This window comes from Botryllus schlosseri, chromosome 2 (assembly GCF_051294905.1).
Source record: "Botryllus schlosseri isolate E-star chromosome 2, Bs_hap1, whole genome shotgun sequence".
Lineage (NCBI taxonomy): Eukaryota > Metazoa > Chordata > Ascidiacea > Stolidobranchia > Styelidae > Botryllus > Botryllus schlosseri.
In genome coordinates, this window is record NC_137237.1 from 33,275,007 (window position 1) to 33,296,261 (window position 21,255).

Sequence of the window (21,255 nt, forward strand, 5' to 3'; positions counted from 1 at the left end):
GCGCAATGCTGGAATAATTTTCCCCCAAAAAAGCCAAACAGCATAGCGATAGCCCCTTCCCCTAAAACAAGTCAAATAACACACCCCAAACCCCCTAGGTCTGCAAACTTGATCCAAGGCATTACAGAAAAACTCAGTCTGGTTGACTTTAACAAAGGCAATAGCCTGAAAAAGGTACGTGACTCAGTGAAAATGTAATTTTCGGCAGTCTCGCCTGGTCGCTCGTGCAATGGGAAACTGTTTCAAATTTAAACGACAGAATACATGAAGCGATCTATTTACATATTGTTCGGGCACGGTCGTGCTTGGCAGGGGTAGTTGAATTTCCTGCTTGCAAGCCATTGTGTCAGAGATAACAGTGAGATGCAGCTAACCCACCATACAGCGTTTGTTTTGCAAATCAAAGAGATAAAACCAAATTTGAAATAGTTTACAGCATGTTTTTAAATAACTCTGATACATTTTAACGCAATATTTGATAAAAGTTGCCGTAAAAATTGGCAAGAAAAATAGGGAAAAGTTGCAAAAAGTTGCACTATAAAATCCCTCCAAACAGCTTAAAACATCATAGTAAATAGATTCCGAGTATCCAGGAAGCTGTCGGAAGCTGTAAAAAAAGTTGCAAAGGTTGCAAAAACTTGCCCTAGTAATCAGAAAGCAATCAGCATTAACACCCACCCAGTGGTCAGAAGGAACTGAATCACCACACATACTTTGATGGTCTTGAGCAGTGGTTCCCAACCTTTTTGAATGTTGGAGCCGCATTTCAAACTTCAGAGTACGTATGGAGCCACATGAAAACACTCGAGTGGGCTAATTATAACGAAAATTCAACGAAGCTAATTCAAAAGGATGCACAATTGCATATGCATATAGACTTCTATAGGTTCTAAATTAGTTATTTTCGCATTAATAGACGCAGATTGACCAGTGCTAGGGATACCATACGTCCTCCTCCAGGAGAATTTGTCCTCCTTTTTCAGGTTTTTGAAAATGTCCTCCGAGGACGCCTAACTCCTGACGATAAATAGCAAAGATCGTGGTTCGATCGAGAGTGACGACCTTTAGTCAACTCACCAAATTTTACAGCAAAAATCGCGAAATCGACTGTTTTCAGTCTTGGTCAACCAACTTTCCTGATTTCGTAAAAGTGTCCTCCTTTCCCGATTACAAAATATGGTCACCTTGACGAGTGCTACACGTTGAAATATAGTGAGAATGCATATCATTACTACAACATACTACTATGTCGGTATATGATAGCTCTTCAAACATTCCAGCACCTATGCACAAGTTTGTGGGGGATTATACGCTGAGCAATATTGGACTTGACTATGAGCTGTTATTTTGCTGCAGGCATATATAGAACTTTTTAGTAATCAGCCTATCAATTTTCGAGCTGATCCACGTAACATTTTCAAATCAGAAAATGAGGTCGTTACCATAAAAGGTTTGAAACCAGCGGATGTGCACCCTGCTAGTGTGTTTTATTGTAATATATGGAAGAACCAGCATTATTGACAGAATTCATTTACAAAGTTTTATAACCAGGTGCATATAGTTATAGTAGGCCCCCAAGAAATTGCATCGATTACCCTATGGTCAATGTTCCCTCTAAGCTGCGCACGTGCGCAAATGCGCAGTGCTGAAGCGGTCTCTCCGCACAGAAAATCTAAGTTGCGCACAAAAAATCAGAAGTGATGTTTTTTTTAAAGTCGTTGCGTACTGTTGTCCGAGGGACCACGCAGGGGCGCAAACTCGTGAAAAATTAGAGGGAACATTGCCAGGGGCAAATAGTGTTATCGCTGAAGTCTTACACCGAGGTACAAGTGCGGCCTGCAAAGGTAAATATCGCGCTCCGTGAAGAAATGAGACTTTGCAATCACGGGCGCCTAACGAAAAATCTTTTATTTTAGTATGGTCTCGTACGCGTGAGCGATATTGATATCATCTCAATAGCGCATTATTTTCTGGGAATGGCGAAATAACATGGTTTAACAAAGTTATAGATAACAATGGGCTAGCTCGAAGATAATCTGCGAGAAACTAGCGCATAGTCTTCTCCGCGTGTCATGAACATTTCGTAAGATTTCTTCAGGACCTTAACTGCCGCACCCCAAACCCTCAATTAGGGGGACGAGATCGAAAGGAGACCAAAATTATTTCGTGAATTATAGAATTAACATAAATCATGGTGTATTTTTTTGGAACTTTTTCAAAATATTTTTCGCGCCGCGCGCGAATTAATTTTGTCAAATATCTTGATTATTGGATACCCTTCCAATAACAAAAAATACGCGTGATTAAGAGAAATGGGCATTTGGGCGTCGGCCATTACCTCGCCACGACACACCAAGACATATGAAATTATAGGCTATGTGACATGCGACTCCGAGAAGTGCGCCAAAACGATGACCGGCGAGAAAACCTTGGCTGAAAAGGACTGCCCTATATGCTGACCGAAAACTTCGATTCATACATATAAGTTTAAGTGTTCATAGGCGCGTAAATGGCTGGCACTGAATGTTCATGTGCTGGCGATCCGAGTCCCACAATAAGACAAATGTCATGTCTATAGGGAACATTATTTACCAGTAGAAAAATACCAATTTTAAATCGTGTCCGTGTTTTAGTTCAGTACGTTTGAGTGATTTCAATGTCTCTTGACATAGCCGAAAGGAGGTCACGAAATAGCATCATGCAACGAAGTCATTACACCTACGGGTGTGCCCGAAGATGTTTAATTAATATTTAGAGGACCTACCTTTTTTAACACACCTCACTCGATCAGCTTTACCGGTAAATCTGATTATGTGAGCAGAGAGAGGATAAAAATGGATAGCAATAGATATAGGCAATTCTCGATCATATTGACCGATTCAATCATGAACCATATAAAATTTTCGCGCTTTGCGCGTTCAGGCGACACAGCCACCAAACCTGCCCCGATGTAGATGATAAGTATCGGCAAAAAGCACAGAGCCCGATAGGGGGGTTATGTTTATTACCTTATGTGGGGGGCTGGTTGCGCACTATTGTCCAAGGGCCTGCGCAGTGAGTTAACGTGTTTGCGCAGACTCGTGAAAAATTAGAGGGAACATTGCCTATGGTGGGCCCAAGATCAGAGCTTTTCTGGGCGGAAGGGGGCTGAAAACATGTTGTTTCGGACTTGGATATAACACACAACCAGATAACCGCACCGACCTAACAACATAGCAGGGCTGTCAAACAGGACCGGCGGACCAGATACGGTCCACTAGACGATTTCATCCGGCCCGCGAAGAAAGCTGTTGTAGGCCCGCAACCAATCACCAGCGCTTACATTAGAGATGGCCCAATTCAGAATCTATGTTACACTTCACTCCTCTATATTAGTGGTCGGGAACCTATGGCTCGCGAGCCATATATAACTCTTTTGGGTATTAGATATGACTCTTTGCGAAATTTTAATTTTTGTGCTCAATTTATCAATATTGCAGCAACTTGTTATTAAATCTTCCGCCTGTATCACAATGCAGTTTTCAAATACGCATTGGTGAGAAATGAACTGCAGTGGAAGTGACATTCACAATTACAATTTCAAATTACAAACAACGCCATAGCTATCCACATTCTTGATTGATAACGTATAGCTTTGTAGCCGCTGTTATCGAGTAGGCGTGAGGCGCATCGTCGTGTTACTGCTGAATACTTTGAGAATTGAGAAGTCGAATCGGAATCAGTGCGACAATTACATTCGATTGATATCAGTTATTACAAATTCTACGATAGTTACGATGAATTGCGCTACCACAGGGAAGGCCTGGCTGGCTCGGCCGTGCCTCACCTATGCCTCACCTCTCTTATCACGCTTTATTTTCAAACAATAAATAGGCAAGTTGCGTTATTTTTATCGTAAAAAAATTCAAAATCTAGCACACATAGGTGAGGCACTGCCTCCCCTGACCCCATTCACTGACGCATCACACATTCCAGGAGGTATACAATATGCATACTGCTGTATAGTGAGTGACCATGTTTGGCTCCACATATACGTATGTCATCATGGGTCCTAGCATTTAGAAATAGTATCTAGAGGAAATTACGATCTAGTACAGTGGTTCCCAACCTTTTTTTAGACATGCCCCCTTTGTGATGGTGAAAAATTTCGCGCCCCCCTTATCGTCATATCACAAAATCCAACCGGGGTCCTAGCAACCCCAACAGATTGTTTGATGGCATGGAAGGGTATGACTGTTGATGAAAGAATTCAAAAATATGAAATTCGGTCTATATATAGAGAAACACGCGTGAATTTGAGGTAAATCGCGCAAAGCGCGAAAAAAAGTTCAGTGTACTGCTTCTTCGCGCCCCCTTCAGATGCTTTCACGCCCCCAGGTTGGGAACCACTGATCTAGTATAACTGACGAAAGTCTCAAATTTTGTATGAAGCTTAACCTCAACAATTGAAAGCTATCAGGAATACCATGCAACACCGAAAACCGCATAAACTGTAAAATGCGTGTAAAAATTATAGATTCATAATTTTACTGTTGTCTGCGTCTGTTGGAAATCTATATGTTAATTGTCTTAAGCATAGAAAAATATCATATGCATCTCAGTGCAATACCATTAAAAATATATAACTTACAAAAGATCTATGTAGCTTAGGGTTGTTCAGATTTGAAAAATTGTCAGGAAACTTCGATGCTTGTGACCCAAATGAAGGTTTAGTACATAAAAACACTTTTATGAGCAATTTTGGTCATCTTCGTCGTGATCTTCTATCCCCGAAAACCCCCCAAAGATCCACGGGGCAATTCTCCTTACTACTGGATATGCAATGTTAACCACGTTACCGGTTTATAGCTTTTGTGACGTTATCAGTTGTAAACGGCCGTGTAGAGATGATATATTGCAATAAAATAGCCATGATTTCAAAATTGTACTTAACTGCAGTCCCATAAAGGCCACATGCACAACGATTTCACTCTGCACAAACTGTCTATCATGATCATGGGAATCATGTATTGGTTGCACCATTGACATCGGCTTGTTTTGGATCGTACATTGAAGAAGCGCCGTTGGGTTGCAATTCGTGACCAAATACTGATATTCCCAGCTAGTTTTCAGCCATAAGATATTATTCAGAGGTATGTAATGTCAGTAATACTTTTCTCAACTTCAAATCATCTGTAAAATACCGAGTTATCTTATTTTATGGTAGACTGCAATTTAGTTGCAGAAGAAAGTCTGAAACAAAGCGGATATGGGTTTTGCGGACCAACCATGAATAAGATTCAGGTCTGCCTACTATTTGGTCTGATATTCTGGTCACTATTCGGAAGGATATTTATCTGAGTGTATCTGAGTGTCACTCCAAGTTACCGACTGTAGATGAGGTTCTACTACATCCGCCATATCTGAAAGAAAATTGCCCCGAAACTACCACAACGCACGACTGTGTCCTTCTAACTGTTGAAGAGGTTGACAATGTATGGAATATGACAAGAATATCTATAAGGCAAGCGCTGAACATTGTGTTGATGCATTGTTTCAGGCATTCTTCTTCAACTAAATTGCAGTCTACCATAAAATAAGATAACTCGGTATTTTACAGATGATTTGAAGTTGAGAAAAGCATTACTGACATTACATACATTTTAATAATATCTTATGGCTGAAAACTAGCTGGGAATATCAGTATTTGTTGACGAATTGCAACCCAACGGCGTTTCTTCAATGTACGATCCTAAACAAGCCGATGTCAATGGTGCAACCGATACATGATTCCCATGAGCATGATAGACAGTTTGTGCAGAGTGAAATCGTTGTGCATGTGGCCTTTATGGGACTGCAGTCAAGTACAATTTTGAAATCATGGCTATTTTATTGCAATATATCATCTCTACACGGCCGTTTTCAACTGATAACGACACAAAAGCTATAAACCGGTGACGTGGTCAACATTGCTTATCCAGTAGTAAGGAGAATTGCCCCGTGGATCTTTGGGGGGGTTTCGGGGATAGAAGATCACGACGAAGATGACCAAAATTGCTCATAAAAGTGTTTTTATGTACTAAACCTTCATTTGGGTCACAAGCATCGAAGTTTCCTGACAATTTTTCAAATCTGAACAACCCTCCCGTAGCTCAAGTTTCGCATAGGCCTACTCATCACTCAAATAAGGCAACCAGCATGATTAGTAGCCTACGAATTTTTACAGATAAAATACGGTGCAAACGACGAAACCCATGTAGTGATTTCGAATTTGCGCTACGATGACGTCACGATCTTTTGATTGTGACGTAGTATTTGAATGACATGCATGGCTCTTTGGGAGTTAAAATGGAAAATATAGGGTCAATTTGGCTCTTTGGACCAAAAAGGTTCCCGACCACTGGTCTATACAGTCGATAGGCGAAGCTTTGCTAATGTGACGTCAGATTGACTGACAATGTATTCATACCCCATTGTAAACCCGCTAGTGGGCGCTAAAGACTGGGGAATTTGAGCCACAAAAGTAGATTAACCCTGATGTACAGAAATTGACTATAACTATTCAATATTCATAGAAATAGACAACAACTGTCGTCTATCATAGTTTTGTGACATATGTCGAGAGCAATCAGAGCCACAAGAAGGCAACCTTGAAGCTGCGGTTGGGAATCACATACATATATACATACATACATACATACATACATACATACATACATACATACATACATACATACATACATACATACATACATACATACATACATACATACATACATACATACATACATACATACATACATACATACATACATACATACATACACATACACACACACACACACACACACAAACACACACACACACACACACACACACACACACACACACACACACACACACACACACACACACACACACACACACATACACACATACCACACACACATACACACACACACACACACACACACACACACACACAAACACACACACATACTTTCCATAGAAAATTAATTTCGGTACTATACGCGATACTCGAACGAGCCGGATTAGGTAACGGCAAGCGCAAGACTTATATGTTTATGCTTGTCAGCTTTCTGCGCATCACGCAACAACCACGCGATATTCTACTTTATTTTACTACACGAAAAATGAGCAGGGGGGAAGATCCTGAAAAACATTTAGACATGAAAACTACTAATTCGCTCTTCTTCGCTGCTCACCGTTTGACTACAAGTCAGATACCAGAAGTGACCAGATTTATATTTCTAAATTTAAATCCCGTTATTAATTTTAGATATAAATTCTAGCTCCAATCAAAATCCGGAATTCATTTCGTAGCTCGTGCACGCAGCAATGAGTAATATTTTCCAACAGCCACAATAAAATTTGAAAATTCCAAATCCAGGCTCATCGCTGTCTCAATTGATCGGATTGAATATTGTGTATGGAATCCCAAATTCAATCGCGTCGTAAATAAAGTCTTCTGCGGGTGTCCTTTTGCCCATACTCTTGTATTTAGCCATTGAATGCAATTTCTTGCAGTAATCACTGAGAATTACCGCGTTATTTACCGGACTGACGATGCTTCTTAGCCGGATCAAGGGAATAGCGAATGGGATATGAGATAGATGATAATGTCGACAGTAAGCCCACGCGTCCGCAATTGAACCTGTGCCTGCACTATATGATCGATCGGGAGCATCAAACTACGGAGCGGTGTTCATAATCTGAGAAGGGGGCAATTATATGTGTCTACAACATCATTGATCGGATTGCACTCTCGAAGTTCATCCAATGATCGTAAAGTGGGAGCTAATTAAAGAGTCTGGCTTTGGTGTATCGATCAGCAAAATTACGTTGTTTGGGGCGAATATCTCTCGACCTTTTCGTAAGGCCGGGTACAAATATTGCATGCGCATGACATTGCTATTGTGCGAATGGAGATTAGGCGCAAGGTTAGCATTGGAAAGCGAGCAAATAGCGAGTAGAGTTTTGCGGAAGACATGGAGGTAGATGACAATTCGCATGCAATCACTGCAAATTCTCAATTAAAAAATATCGAAAACGTACTGCACTTTCAGAAGTGAATAATATTTTTTTTCGGTGGGTGGAAATCCTCAACAGAGCCCCGCCACATATCTATTGACATGTTGCGAACGGAAATAACGTCACAATGCCTAATACCCACAAATACCGAATCCGTAAATTGCTTCATAAGTAGTATTCATATTCAAGTAGTAAGCTTCGAGTCGAGCCAAGTATTCGATTACCACTTATTATTACGTCATATTACGTCATAACAGTAACACAGCCATGAAGTGTTCAAATATGTACATTTTACGCGGCCACAAAGTATATATTGCCAGTTGAACTTATTCGAACATTATTTTCAATTTGTTGACACTAATATGTCATCGCAACTAGCGACATGAAACAATAGTGCTGGTTGATCACTGCTATACCGGAATATTATTTCTATGAACATGAGGAACCTTGCTCTAAATTTTGAGAATGATATATGCTACCTCGAATTAAGGTTTCAAGGCTCGGTCAAACTCAGCTTGCGTCGCGGCCGGATTCAAACCTTCGGATCGCTCGCGGGCCGCACAAGTTGAATGATTCCGCAATATTACCCCAAAAACCATGCCCTTGTTTTTCATTTGAATACTTTAGTATCAAGCCTATATACGCAATAGTATATTACATTATATATAGCATAGGGGTTATATTCTAGCTACACCGTTATTCGTTAACAGTGGAATTGACAATAATTCGCATTGAATACAGTTATAAACGGCTAAAACAGTGGCTCTGACGAATATAAAAGTTGTCATATTTTCGGCTCCTTTTGTTTTAGTCGTATACTGACGTCAGCCCTGCGTGTGCGTTGTGAGGAATACAAGAGCTGACCCATATATTTCAGTGTAACTATCATTTCCTCCGTGTAACCTGCATATTATGGTTTCGCATTGGTGTTTTCGCTTCTATATATAACTAGTTTTGGGTCCCTTCTTCCATAAAACTCTGAACTCTGTATGCACTTCTTTGACTTCTCGGAATTGGGTCTCAACGAGAGTGACTTGTTCCTGATGGTGACTATGGGGTTATCATATGTTGAGATGCGAAAAAGAGGTCACTTTTAAAAACTTTGAGAGCTGTAATACTGGAAAAGAAAATGAATAATTTGAAAAGTTTTCGACCAATAGTACCTGTGTTGACAAAAAGGTTCATTGAATTGACTTAAGTCCCGAATTGCCTTCATTTTTACGATACGTACGTGGTGTTGACGAAAAAGGTCATCGATTTGACTTGATTCCCGGATCACTAGTAACCCCGTTACAAAGCAACATTTGAGGCTGATTTTGGTGGTTCCAGGAGCACGAGCTGAATAGAATTTATATTTTCGCAATTGATACCGCGGTAGCTTTCAATTGATACCAATTTAATAAAATTTAACGCTTGGCAAGCCGGCCAAAATTTACCGTCAAATTGCCTTAAGCAAAATCGAATGTGTGACGCAGACCAATCGCAGTGAGCCGTGAGATTTGCTGGTGTCCACAACAATGTCGGACACTATGATGCCACCATCACCCATCAATGCAAATGAGATCAATATGCTTGACTGCACTCATTTTCAGAATAAAGTGATTTCATGGACACGTGCTATAGTTACACGGACAGTCCAAAATATTGTGACATACTAACGTACAAATAATATGAATATAAAATATGAATAAAATAGGCTTCACTGTTCAGTGACCAGTTCAAGGTTTTGTAGTGTCGCTTACAGTACTGCCGATATCGTATTTGGTTAACGTATATAATCTATATTGTCCTCCCAATTGCCCATCTATTGTATGGTGTGCTATTAGCCCAGATTGCTTAGATACAGCATGTTTAAAATATCACATTATACCAAGGTATGAACTATTACTGATGTATAGTCAAGTAGCTACGCTTTGAGAATTCAGCATCGGCACACAGTTTCTGTAACCATCATAGTGAGAAGTCAGCTTGTATATACACGATAGCAATAGTCAATATTTTTGACAATACTCACGATATAAAGCGCTTCAATCAATCAATGAATCAATCAGTTTTATTAATATTTTCATCGTTTCAAAACACCACAAAACTGCGATACAATGAAAAGATCGAACAAATTACAATTCCGCGAAAAGCGAATAATCGCTGTCCGCAATCGCAGTTCCTGAGTGATCTATCGCCACTTTCCATCAAAATTATATTTTCCAAGGACTCTTTCATTATTCATCAATAACCCTCACGACCGTATCATTTCGCAGCATTACTGCTCGCCGAGCTCGTCTCTGACACGGAACGAACGCCCTATCGGGTAATATCCATCTTGAGAACGCGGCTAGTCATATTTTTAGATGAAGTTATCAGATGATTTAGTGTAGTGTGCTTTGTAATCTAATCCGATACGTTTCGACCTTTGGACTGCGCCGCCGGAAATTATGGATCATTTTTGGGTGAGTCAGCGTTATGTTACGTTATGTTGGATTGTGCAGGTTGGAATTTTATTTCGACTGCGTTACCCGGAATGAAACCGTCATTGAAACATCCATTACCAGATCGCAGGGCTTTGTAATATCGACCGGTCGATGCTAAGTGAATTTCGCAGATACAAGCTCACAGACTCTACGATTATACAGCGATTCACGCACACGCATTCGCTATTAGTTACAGGATGATGCGGTCGAATGCTCACAGAGTCAAGAAGAAAACAAGTGTCAGATTCAGATAGGAAGTGAATTGTACAAGAGCATAGGCAAAGAATGCAAACGAAATAGGTGCAGTTCCTAAATTTTCACAATGGTTATGATGGACGCTAAATCAGGCCTTCGTGCTGTTATTACCAGTCGGTGTAAATGAGACAGGGACAGAGGTGATCAAAGTTGTCACCATTGCTACGCAATTACAAGAGGAAATAATATTTTTGAGCCGTGTCAAAACAGCTTCAAGTAGAAGTACAAAATGAAAGTTCTGAAAGTACTCAGGGAAGTAGTTTTAAAACGTAGATCTGGAGCGGGCTAGCATACTTTTGGCAGATTATCGGTGGTGGCTACTTCCGAAATTACACGACGCCTCTTCGAGACAAATGCAAAATGAGTAATGACGCTACAAAAAGGTGCAATTTTCGAAAACTATATTTAAAAGCTACTGCGAAGGCTATTTCCCGCGGTGCTTATGACGATTTCACTCCTAAAAGTGACGTAATTGGGTAATTTTGACTGGAGGGCAGTTCAGGTATAAGTAGACGTCGTCGTCTGAAACACAACCATGATAAGGAAGACTAAATAGGCAAAATCTACTTGAGTATACTTCGAACAAGAAGTATTACTGCGTTACTGACAACGTCTGGACAGGACATCCGTACTTTAGACATACGATGCTATGTTACGCCTAGGGTTAGGGGCGTGATACACCAGCAGAACCACTATGTACCTTCATGTGATGCATTTATACTCCGATGAGCATGGAGGGGGATGAGGAATATGTAACTCGACAGACCCTGGTGTGTACAATGTCTACCTTTTACCGGATCTTAATGCGAGCTATACCTTGTATTAGTTAACCGCAATTGCGACCAGAGATTGCCACTGCCCGGTTGAAGAGCCGGAACAGTATTTCATCGAGTGTTATCGTAGCCAGTCTGGATCCAGATTTTTAATTTGTTATGACAGTAAGGATTTTCGCATGATTTCCCCACTGACACATGCAAAATTAGCGTGGGTTTGGCAGGATCTTTTCGGACTCTCAATTGGGAATTCATCAGCCAGATTTTTTAAGAATCTGAATTTCAAATTGCTAGTCGGAGCCGGATGGTTTCTGATTCCGAAATTTGGGAATCCGATCATTTCTGAATGTGACACGGCGCTTTGTAGCAATGCTGCGGGTCAATCAATGTGTCGGCAAATTGTCGTTTTCATGTAAATACGCATATAGGCTTGCGCAACATGTTCGGATGCTGTGATACAACTTATTAACTTGTCAAGTCCCCGAAGGGACAAAAATATTGGATCGGTAATTCTCGTTCATCAAAAATTGTCGCTGCCGAAAGACAATCTCACTACCAAAAAACGCCCCATACGTCCTGAATCGAATAATACAATCAATACCCGATTCTGTTTCGATCGCGTGAATCGTTTTGTCGGTCCCTCTTGATTCATAATACTCCTGACTAGAGGTCGACCGATATTGATTTTTACAGGCCGATACCGATACTGATATATCGGCCCCCTACAAGGCCGATAACCGATATCATAGGCCGATATTAATATGGAAGGAGCAGAGAACAATTTCACCAAAAATATTATATATTAGGCAAGATGGCACTTATTCATGCCACAGAAAGCTGAACAACAAACGAGAAAACTGAAATCGAAAAGAATTGTTGCTTATTTGTGCACATTCGTTAAAAATTGGGATAACCCAAAAAGCAAAACATGATACAGAATTGCAGATCGGTTCAGAAAAGGTAGATTGTAATGCAGGAAGCATAGTTTCTCCGCATGCTCACCCAGTTAAACTCGTCCTGCAAGGGTAAATCTGTCATATATCACCTTTTGCGTCGTCGATTTCTTGAGATTGAGAACACGGAGCATTGAATTTCCAATATTTTTGAATTTTTTTTAAATATAAAATATCGGCCACAAAATCGGCCTTAATAGGCCGATGTCGATAATCGGGAAAAGCTCTAAATATCGGCCTCGATTTTCGGCCATTTCGATTATCGGTCGACCTCTACTCCTGACGAAGTAGTTTCAACTGCGCATTTCTTTTCGCAGCCCTGTGATGTTAAAAAAAGTGGAGTGGATATTGGGTTGGTTGTAGGCTATATACAATTACGATGTTTACAGCGTGTACAGCTGGGATGTCAAACTCAAATTGCATCGCTGAGCGGATTCAAGCCTTAAAATCGATCGCGGGCCGGACCGCAGTCAACTGATTCCAAAATGTTACCTCGTGCTCTTGCTTTTCACTTTAATGCTTTATTGTCAAGCATATATATACTCTATAGCAAGTCGTAAAACCTTTATTCGCGAGCAATAGAACTGGAAAAAATACGATGATTGTCCGGTTGAATGCAATTAGGAACCGATAGAACAGTAGCTCTAACGACGATAGAAGTTGGCGTCTTTATATGCTCCCTTTGCCTTAGTCGTAATCTGGCGGTAGCATTGCGTATGCATTGTGATGAATACAATATATTTAACTGTAAACGCGGACGTTGGAGTAAGGTTTATTATTATAAAATCGCGATCCGGGGACACAGCAGTGCGACCATAGATATTTGAAGTACATATTTGTTTGAATTGCATGTAAAGGTTCCAATTAGCGTTTTCGCTTCTGTGAATAGCTATACTTTTAGGCCCAATTTCCCATAAACCTCTGAACTCAGTGTGCACTTTTTGCCTTCTCCAAATTGGGTGTTAATTTCACCTGCTTGTACCTGGTGTGGTAACTAGAGTGGAACTGCAACGCAGTAGTCGGGTGGTTATAATGTGACCTCTATGAACGATGAACATGCCCGACATTTGCTGTCTTGAAGGAATATTTAATGGAAGTATTTTATGCAAAAAATCTTATTATTTATTACAAATGCGCTGGATAATATAAGAGTTTTTCAACCTACTCACAATTGCTTCGCGGTCTGGATGCGGCTCGCGGGCCGTATGTGTGGCATCCCTGGTGTACAGTATAAATCAGGTCATCGGTAATTTATGGCACAAAAGTTTGCTTTTACGCCCATTCCTATCCTTATGGACATATATCCCAACATGGATCTGTCTCCGTGTACCCCATTTTACGTGTTCTTGGAGTGGTAGGCCTACATGAAAACTGAGCCCAATCCATCCCTGGGAGTTGCTGTATATGTTACCTACTATAATGAGTTTGAAAGCAGATTTCTGTACGATAAAGGTACCTGATGTACACCGTTTTATTATGTGCCATTTGCCGCAAAGGTATTCCCCTCGGCATCCCATAAACCCGTCGACATGCGTAAGCTGTTGCAGAAGGGCATGTAACATTGAATGAGACAATACAGAAATAGCCGCTTGAAGTAGTTGAACAGCCACTGATTGAATAAAAAAGACATTCGTTATTGCACAGAACGGGTGAAATCGATACGTCAGATGCGGTAATGATAGCAAGCGATGACAGGTCAATTTTTACTACAGCCACTGGTGGAGTTCCGTGTTGAATATAAACAAACGTCTATCTCGACAATTCCCTATCCCACAATTGGGTCCATGTCGACTTTTGTCTCCTTTGAGTATTTCGGCGATTCTCGCTTTTTTCATCATGTTTAAGGGACACTGATCCACCAGTGTTATACTTGTTGGTGATTACGAAGTTTAAGAGTACCGTTATTCATCCAGCCGGACGTTACGTAATAGGTAGGTTAGTAATAGGCGAGGGCAGGACTTCTCGACTGGGGAACCACTGTCCGAATGCGGATCATTTTATTGTTGAATGCAGGTTGTTTAAGTATCAGTATTTCTCTAACTTTTTTAACAAAACCAAATCCGTTATCGTTGATTTGCATACACAAAGTGCGATATTATATTATTTCTGTTCAGCTATTCTGTCAGCGTTTTGAAGCATAATGTAGAATTAGCATCTGCACGATCAGTGTTGGCTTCTGGTTAATGTATAAATCTCGTAATTTCCTTGATACAGTTATGCGACATCACACCGAATTTATGGCCGTTTTATCCTGCTGAGAGTCATCCGAAAAATATCAACCCGGATTAAATTTGGCAAAATGAAAATAGTTTTGTTGGAATAACCGGAGCAACTAAACCTATCCTTTCACCAACTTTGTCACTTTCTCAATATAGCTTTGTGGTCCATCTGCAAATGCTTTCGTGGCCCACTAGTGAGACAAGACCTTTCAGGCCGGAAACAACTGCTCTACGGTATATACAGCAATCGACTTTTCAAATTGCGTCAATCTTTTCACGATATCGTCTGCGATTGCCAATCAGCGTTATCATACACACATAAGACATGGAAACAGCTCTGGACTAAGTCGTTTATATTGTAAGCTATTCTAAGCGTAATCTCCAGGAGTAATCTTGGGCTTTCAAAGATTAAAATACAAGTATCCTTATCAGGAGTGAAGGCTTAATTGGTGTCTTCGCGTATACTCAGTCCGCCCAAGTATCGATTAAGTTTACGCATTCGAAATTGGTGGCGAGTATAGAATGATGCGTAATGACGTGGATGATATGTTTAAGGTTTGAAATCAGCTGTCCTAGTCAGTTAAGTCACAGGGTCAGTTATGATGTAAATTCTATACACTTATACTTGTGAATGGAAGTCACAACGGACGGACATCACTATAATCGATTTATTTTTGTTTGAGGCGCTTGGGTCTTTACTATCAATTTCCATCACTTTTATGGTTGTATTTCCGTCTCTACCCATACATATACTTACACTATAAAAGGTATCTAGAAGGAACTGCATCACTTAAAGCATTGCATTCTGTCAGCTATTCTTATAGACGCCTTCGACAGACAATCCGACTCGTTGTGTCATGCTAGTCATTAGATAGCAGAACGAATTCAAAATATATCACATGCCACAGGGAGATTTCATATGCCTGTTTTAGTACTGATAACCAATAGGGATGGTGAGAACCTCTGAAAGGTTCAGGTTCGTGTGAACGCGAACCTTTTTGAAAGGTTCTGTGTGAACGCGAACGTGAACCTCATGACATCACGTGACGTCATATTGCTAATTTCAACCCTACATTTCAGTGCAGTGATATATATTAATGTACACGATACCTAACGACGACTCGGGCCACACAATGTCACAATGCTGAAGTTTATACTGACTTTTTGAACGTCGCGTAATGTATCAACTGGAGCAATCAAATAATATAATAATCCCATAAAATCAATATCTTTCGTCGTTTTGCCAACAATTTCGGCAAGGACTTGCAAGGGAGTATAAGCTTACGCTTTAACGGTCTAGGCCAGACCGGACAATGTATTCGGCGTCTGAGTGTTGCTACGTTGATATTGGACAGAGTGTAAAACGGGTTTACTATATGAACAAAGTAATACAGCAGTAACCAACACCCTAATCGATTTGGTTTTTATGACACAATAAACATATGGAATCGAGATGGACCAGGTACGCTTGATAGATTTTTTACATCAGACAACATGATCAATTTCATTGATTGGTTGAATAAGCATCATTCGCTGACTCCCTCCGTGTAGCGTATTTTGCTCTTGATATTGTGTGATCGCGGGTCAAGTTCACAGCAGAGAGTCACTAAATATTCAGAAAGCTGGATATTTCGAGCAAATTTTTTTAACAAAGCAGGTAAAATTTTTGAGATTGACAAGGTGCATGGTCGCTTAGTGTTGATTTTTTATGCTGCCAGCGCTATGCATAGAGTGGCCCGCAGTTGAAATGCAATAAATTTCAATGAAATATGTTACAATTACGAAAAAATCGTAATATATGAAACAGGTTCACAGTGCAGAACATACCAAGGTTCGTTTGTGAACGTGAACCTCTAGATTTTCGAGGTTCACACACAGAACGCGAACGTGAACCTCACGATCACACCAACCCTAATAACCAGAGGTGGTCAAAGTAGTCAAGAAAGCTATTCAAGTAGAAGTAGAAGTAGAGACGGAAAAATCTACTCAAGTACGAGTAGAAGTACTTCTTTCATAAGAAACCTAAAACTACTTGAAGTAGAAGTAGAATTGACTGCCTTTAAATCTACTTAAGTAAGTAGGTAGTTTTGAAATCAGTCTTAATTCGTTCGACTGGACTGTCAAAAGCTGCAAATTGAGATATGCGGAATGTGCAGAGAGCTTGATTCGCATTGATGCATCCCAGAAGGTATCAATTTTCGACAGAATAAGCATTTTTTCGCATCATCGGATGCAAATTATGGCATTGATATGAAAATGCGATACTAACCCTTTGTTTACTGCAAGACCCCATATTCGAGAATATCATGGCATGGCGCCCCACCCCATATTATAAGGCCCCAAGTTTAGGCGAAAAGCAATACGGAAAAGTTGCATCGGATATGGTTTCAACACTTTGCGCGATTGATATACGTTGATAACAAATATTGTGGATCGAAAAATTTGTATTTAGTGTAGCTTTATTTTCGGACAATAGAGGCATTACTACACTAGCTTTCATGACCAAAGAACTGAAAGTATTAAGAACTGAAAGTATGTTACTCAGAATTGAAAGTGAAAAACAAATACCACTTCTAAAAAGCGCAAAATTTATTTCATGTCTTTTGTCCATAACGCTTCAAAGGTGATCTGCTAAAACAGGTGTAATGTTAAAAAAGTCGGATTTTCCAGATTAGCAGGACACGTCATAGGCTGCTAGATTACGATATGATAGGCAATTGCTAGATGGCGAAACGGTACTTTCAAACGTTGGTGAGCCATATTTACTGTGATGAAATATTTGATATGGGCGCCAATGCGGTGTGAGCGGAACCAAGCAATCCGGTACCTAAATTATATTCACTGATACTTCCGTGAAAACATAATTGTCACTCCAAGACTACTGAGCGCGAAGCGCAACAAAATTTCTGGGCTTTACTTGACTTTTATGTATAAATGAGTGTACTCCGTGAAAACAGCCCCGAAATTCCTCAGGATATCTTCCGTATTGGGGATTAAACTACTTCTACTTGACAAAGAGAAAATAGCGAAAAGTAAGTAAGTAGATCACAAAATATTGCGAAGTAGAAGTAGAAGTAGCGAAAATCAGATCTACTTGAGTAAGTAGCAGAAGTAGAGGTTAACTACTTGAGTACTTCAAAAAAGTAGAAGTACTTCATTACTGACCACCTCTGCTAATAACCAATGCATTAGCCCAAGAATGACTGGTACCAAGCACAGAAGCTTATTAGCATTTCGCATACCGCCGATTTAAAAATAGAACCGTGAAACAAACAAATACACTGATTCAATATTATCAAAATCCAATTCGTTGATTTCATGGTTTTTAAGTGACTTGATTGAATAGGATACTACGTCAATCGATCACTGCAAATGTATCTACACTATGCCGCCTTCTATAAATATGCAATCAATTTCTAAAAAAAACGTTCCATGCTGGACAAGATCACTCATGCTGTTGTACGCAAACGATTCATAAATGCTGCTGCAGTCATTTATGTCACATGTAGCCGACTCACCGAAGATAAAGTGCTAGGTTTGTCCACTAACATATATAGTGGTTGTCAGTAGCGAACTACTTCTACTTTTTCGGAGTGCTCAAGGAGACCTATAGCCTACTTGCAACATATGGGGCCTACTTGAGTCGATATTATTTTAGACTATCTCCCATTCTACTGAACAGATTTTCAAACAAAACTATACTTACTTTACACTTTGAATTTCGCACAGTTGAAATAATTAATATGGTTTCAATTGCATCATTTATGCGAGTAAAATTGTCATACGTATTTGGCGAATAATCATTCGAAAATGTGCCAATTTTTAATTACTGGATTATTGTGGGTTGGTATCGAACATGCATCTTGCAATTGAAGTTACCACCTTCACTTCAGTTCATTTCAGTTCATTTCATTATTAAAATTCATCATTTCAAAAACACCATTAGACTGCAGTACATGACGTAGTCTCTGAGATCAGACTCTCAACTGGGCCTAAGCGACGTACAGAGGAGTCATGTAAACTGAATGAAAAGTACAAGAAGTTACTATAAAAGGAGAAGCGAAAAAATGAGGTGGTATGTGACGGTAGGCGAGATCGATATGTCAGGTCTTGGTCCGGTTAAGTAGAAGGCTGACTAGTATTGATTCAGTAGAAATTGCTTGTATTTCGACTTGAATGTGGACAAGGACGTGCTCGACGACTGACGGATAGCCGTCGAGAAACTATTCCATAGATTAGGTCCGGCACATTTTATAGAGCGATGATATACTGAAAGTTCCGACGAAATTTACGAAATTACGTCTACTTGAGTAGCAAGGCTGTTCAATTCTAGCACATCTGCTCATGTCTCAGGAAAGTGTCCACATCTAGAGCACTATTCCGCTGAAGGTGTGGGCTAATTTAGCTGCTAGTCAAATCATGTGGCTTGCATAGAGAATGTAGAACAGCAAGAGTAAATTGAATGACGCAGGGTTTTTACAGGCATCGCTTTGTCTAAATGGTTCTAGCAATAACCAACGGCGCGTGACACGACTGAGTCATCGACGCAAGACAGCGGTAGAATCACCGCTTCTGAGTCGCGCCCGGAGAGTCAGCTCTACTGTCGCTGCAGCAGTCAAGCGATCATCATTTTCTGCTCCGGGAAACGTAAGCATTCGTTAATGTGATGTATGAGAACTTTTTGTTTAGACAAAGTAAAATATCCTTTGATAACATAATATCGTACCTAAAATACAACTATCTAGCTACCACGCGCTGCCTTGAGCAAAGATATACCATTGGTATCACTAGCTACCTTGGATAAATTCATGTGTCAGCAGGCCTGGACATGACAGCATCCGCGCCCCACACTAATATCCACATGAGTAGGCCAATAGGCTTACCTTGAAAATCCGAGCTGAGTGACACTACCATAACCTCTGAACCATAACCGCGAAATGAAAGCAAAGCAATGGTCGCGATGACGCGTCCTTGAACAAATAGAATAGACCGAATGAAGATTTGAGGTTCATCAATTCGAAGAATCAACAGCTTTCGGAGCTCGTTTGTCACGTGGGAGAGTTAGCATTCATATGCTATAATTGAAGGCATGGCTGGAATGAGGAGATAACGTGCCGCTACTTAAATGTATTACAAGACTTTTGAGGGAAATCGTATGCTTTAGCTTTACTTTCATTAACGTTCTATCTATCCCAGTATTACGCAGCTATGTGTACCGCTCCATGCAATAGTTCCTTGCGCGTAACAAAAGTTGCTATCATAGAGGAGCTGTGACACTACATCAGGAATATCGCATTCTACATTCGTTATTTTTAATCTTGTATTTGATAACATTAAATGGAAATAGTTGGAACCTACATTACGAGACTATGTGAGACCTTGTGACACTGTATAATATGCCGGAATGCAAGCGTGTTGACCGAATCATTGTGAATTGAAATCATGACGTCATGAAAATGTGTATTCGCGCATAGTTTAAAAGTTTCTCGGTACTGGTTATTCAGTATCCCTATTCGAGGTAACATATGCATTTCCTTACCAAATATCTGTCTATATTCTGATTTTAGGTACCACATACTCATTAACCACCGACCCCCTCAAATACAAAATCGATCCTTAACTCAAATTGGACATACAAAATTGTATATCCGCTTGGGACACCAAGTTAATCTGCGTGACCAATGCATTGTTTACATCTCGCTTCACGGCGATATGGGACAGAGTCAGCCGTCACTCCAGCGCGTGTTTAATCAGCGTGTACTCAAAGGTGGTGTGGAAACTCGAAAAATCACGTGACTGTCACGCCCAGATACCTTTGGTGACTTTGTTATTGTCGATCCGTCTGCAACAGTAATTGAAGGCAAAGTCGCTATTGCTCTTCGTTGATTTTAACTATGTTCCATATGGAGTTGGGTGACAGAATTTCGTATGGTATATTTTGATGCTGTCATCTTGCTCTGTACCAAGTTTCAAGACTATGGCTTTATGACTAGCGTAGTAATTTTGGTGACGAAGTCGAGTATCTAGTAAATCAGCGCGTACCGACATTATTGTCGACTTTGATAACGGAATTAGTATGCTAATCATTGACCGACGATACTGAAACTTACTGCGAAGCTGCAGAACACAACCAAGATATACCATGTCAAATTTCGGCATCCATCTCGGCATGGAACACTTTCAAAACTCACATATACCAATATCAAATTTTGCGAAAATTCCGTTAAGCGGTAGGCTCATTACGACATCAGCGCACGTGAGTAGTATAGTAGATCGCTCGTGACCTGCAATGGTGTCTTATGGGCCCGCTGGTGAGGTGCCGCGAAACTCGTGTTGGTGATGGCACCCTTTTGACCCCCCCTTCCGCTGGTGAGGTGCCATGTGTTCTTATGGGATCTCTGATGATGGTACCCTTTCGGGTATAGGCTTCGTCGGTGATGTGCCGCGAAAACTCGTGTTGGTGATGGTACCCTTTCAGACCACCTATCGCTCATGATGTGCCATAGTTTCTTACGGGATCTCTGGTGATGTGCTATTGGTTCTTATGGGATCTCTG

The 21,255-nt window shown here is 40.4% G+C and overlaps 2 protein-coding genes across 3 annotated transcripts in view; one reads left to right on the forward strand and one right to left on the reverse strand.

Moving 5' to 3' along the window:
* The window catches only part of LOC145434472 (sarcoplasmic/endoplasmic reticulum calcium ATPase 1-like), a 402,254-nt gene that overhangs the window by 79,991 nt on the left and 301,008 nt on the right, over positions 1–21,255 (reverse strand). The gene's annotated exons all lie outside the window — the stretch shown is intronic.
* The window catches only part of LOC145434471 (paladin-like), a 78,677-nt gene continuing 67,707 nt past the window's right edge, over positions 10,286–21,255 (forward strand). Inside the window, exons 1-2 of the mRNA XM_080311827.1 lie at positions 10,286–10,478; positions 19,182–19,346. Coding sequence (XP_080167953.1) covers positions 10,464–10,478; positions 19,182–19,346 — 180 coding nt within the window. The 5' untranslated portion in view covers positions 10,286–10,463. The remainder of the gene's footprint in view (positions 10,479–19,181; positions 19,347–21,255) is intronic.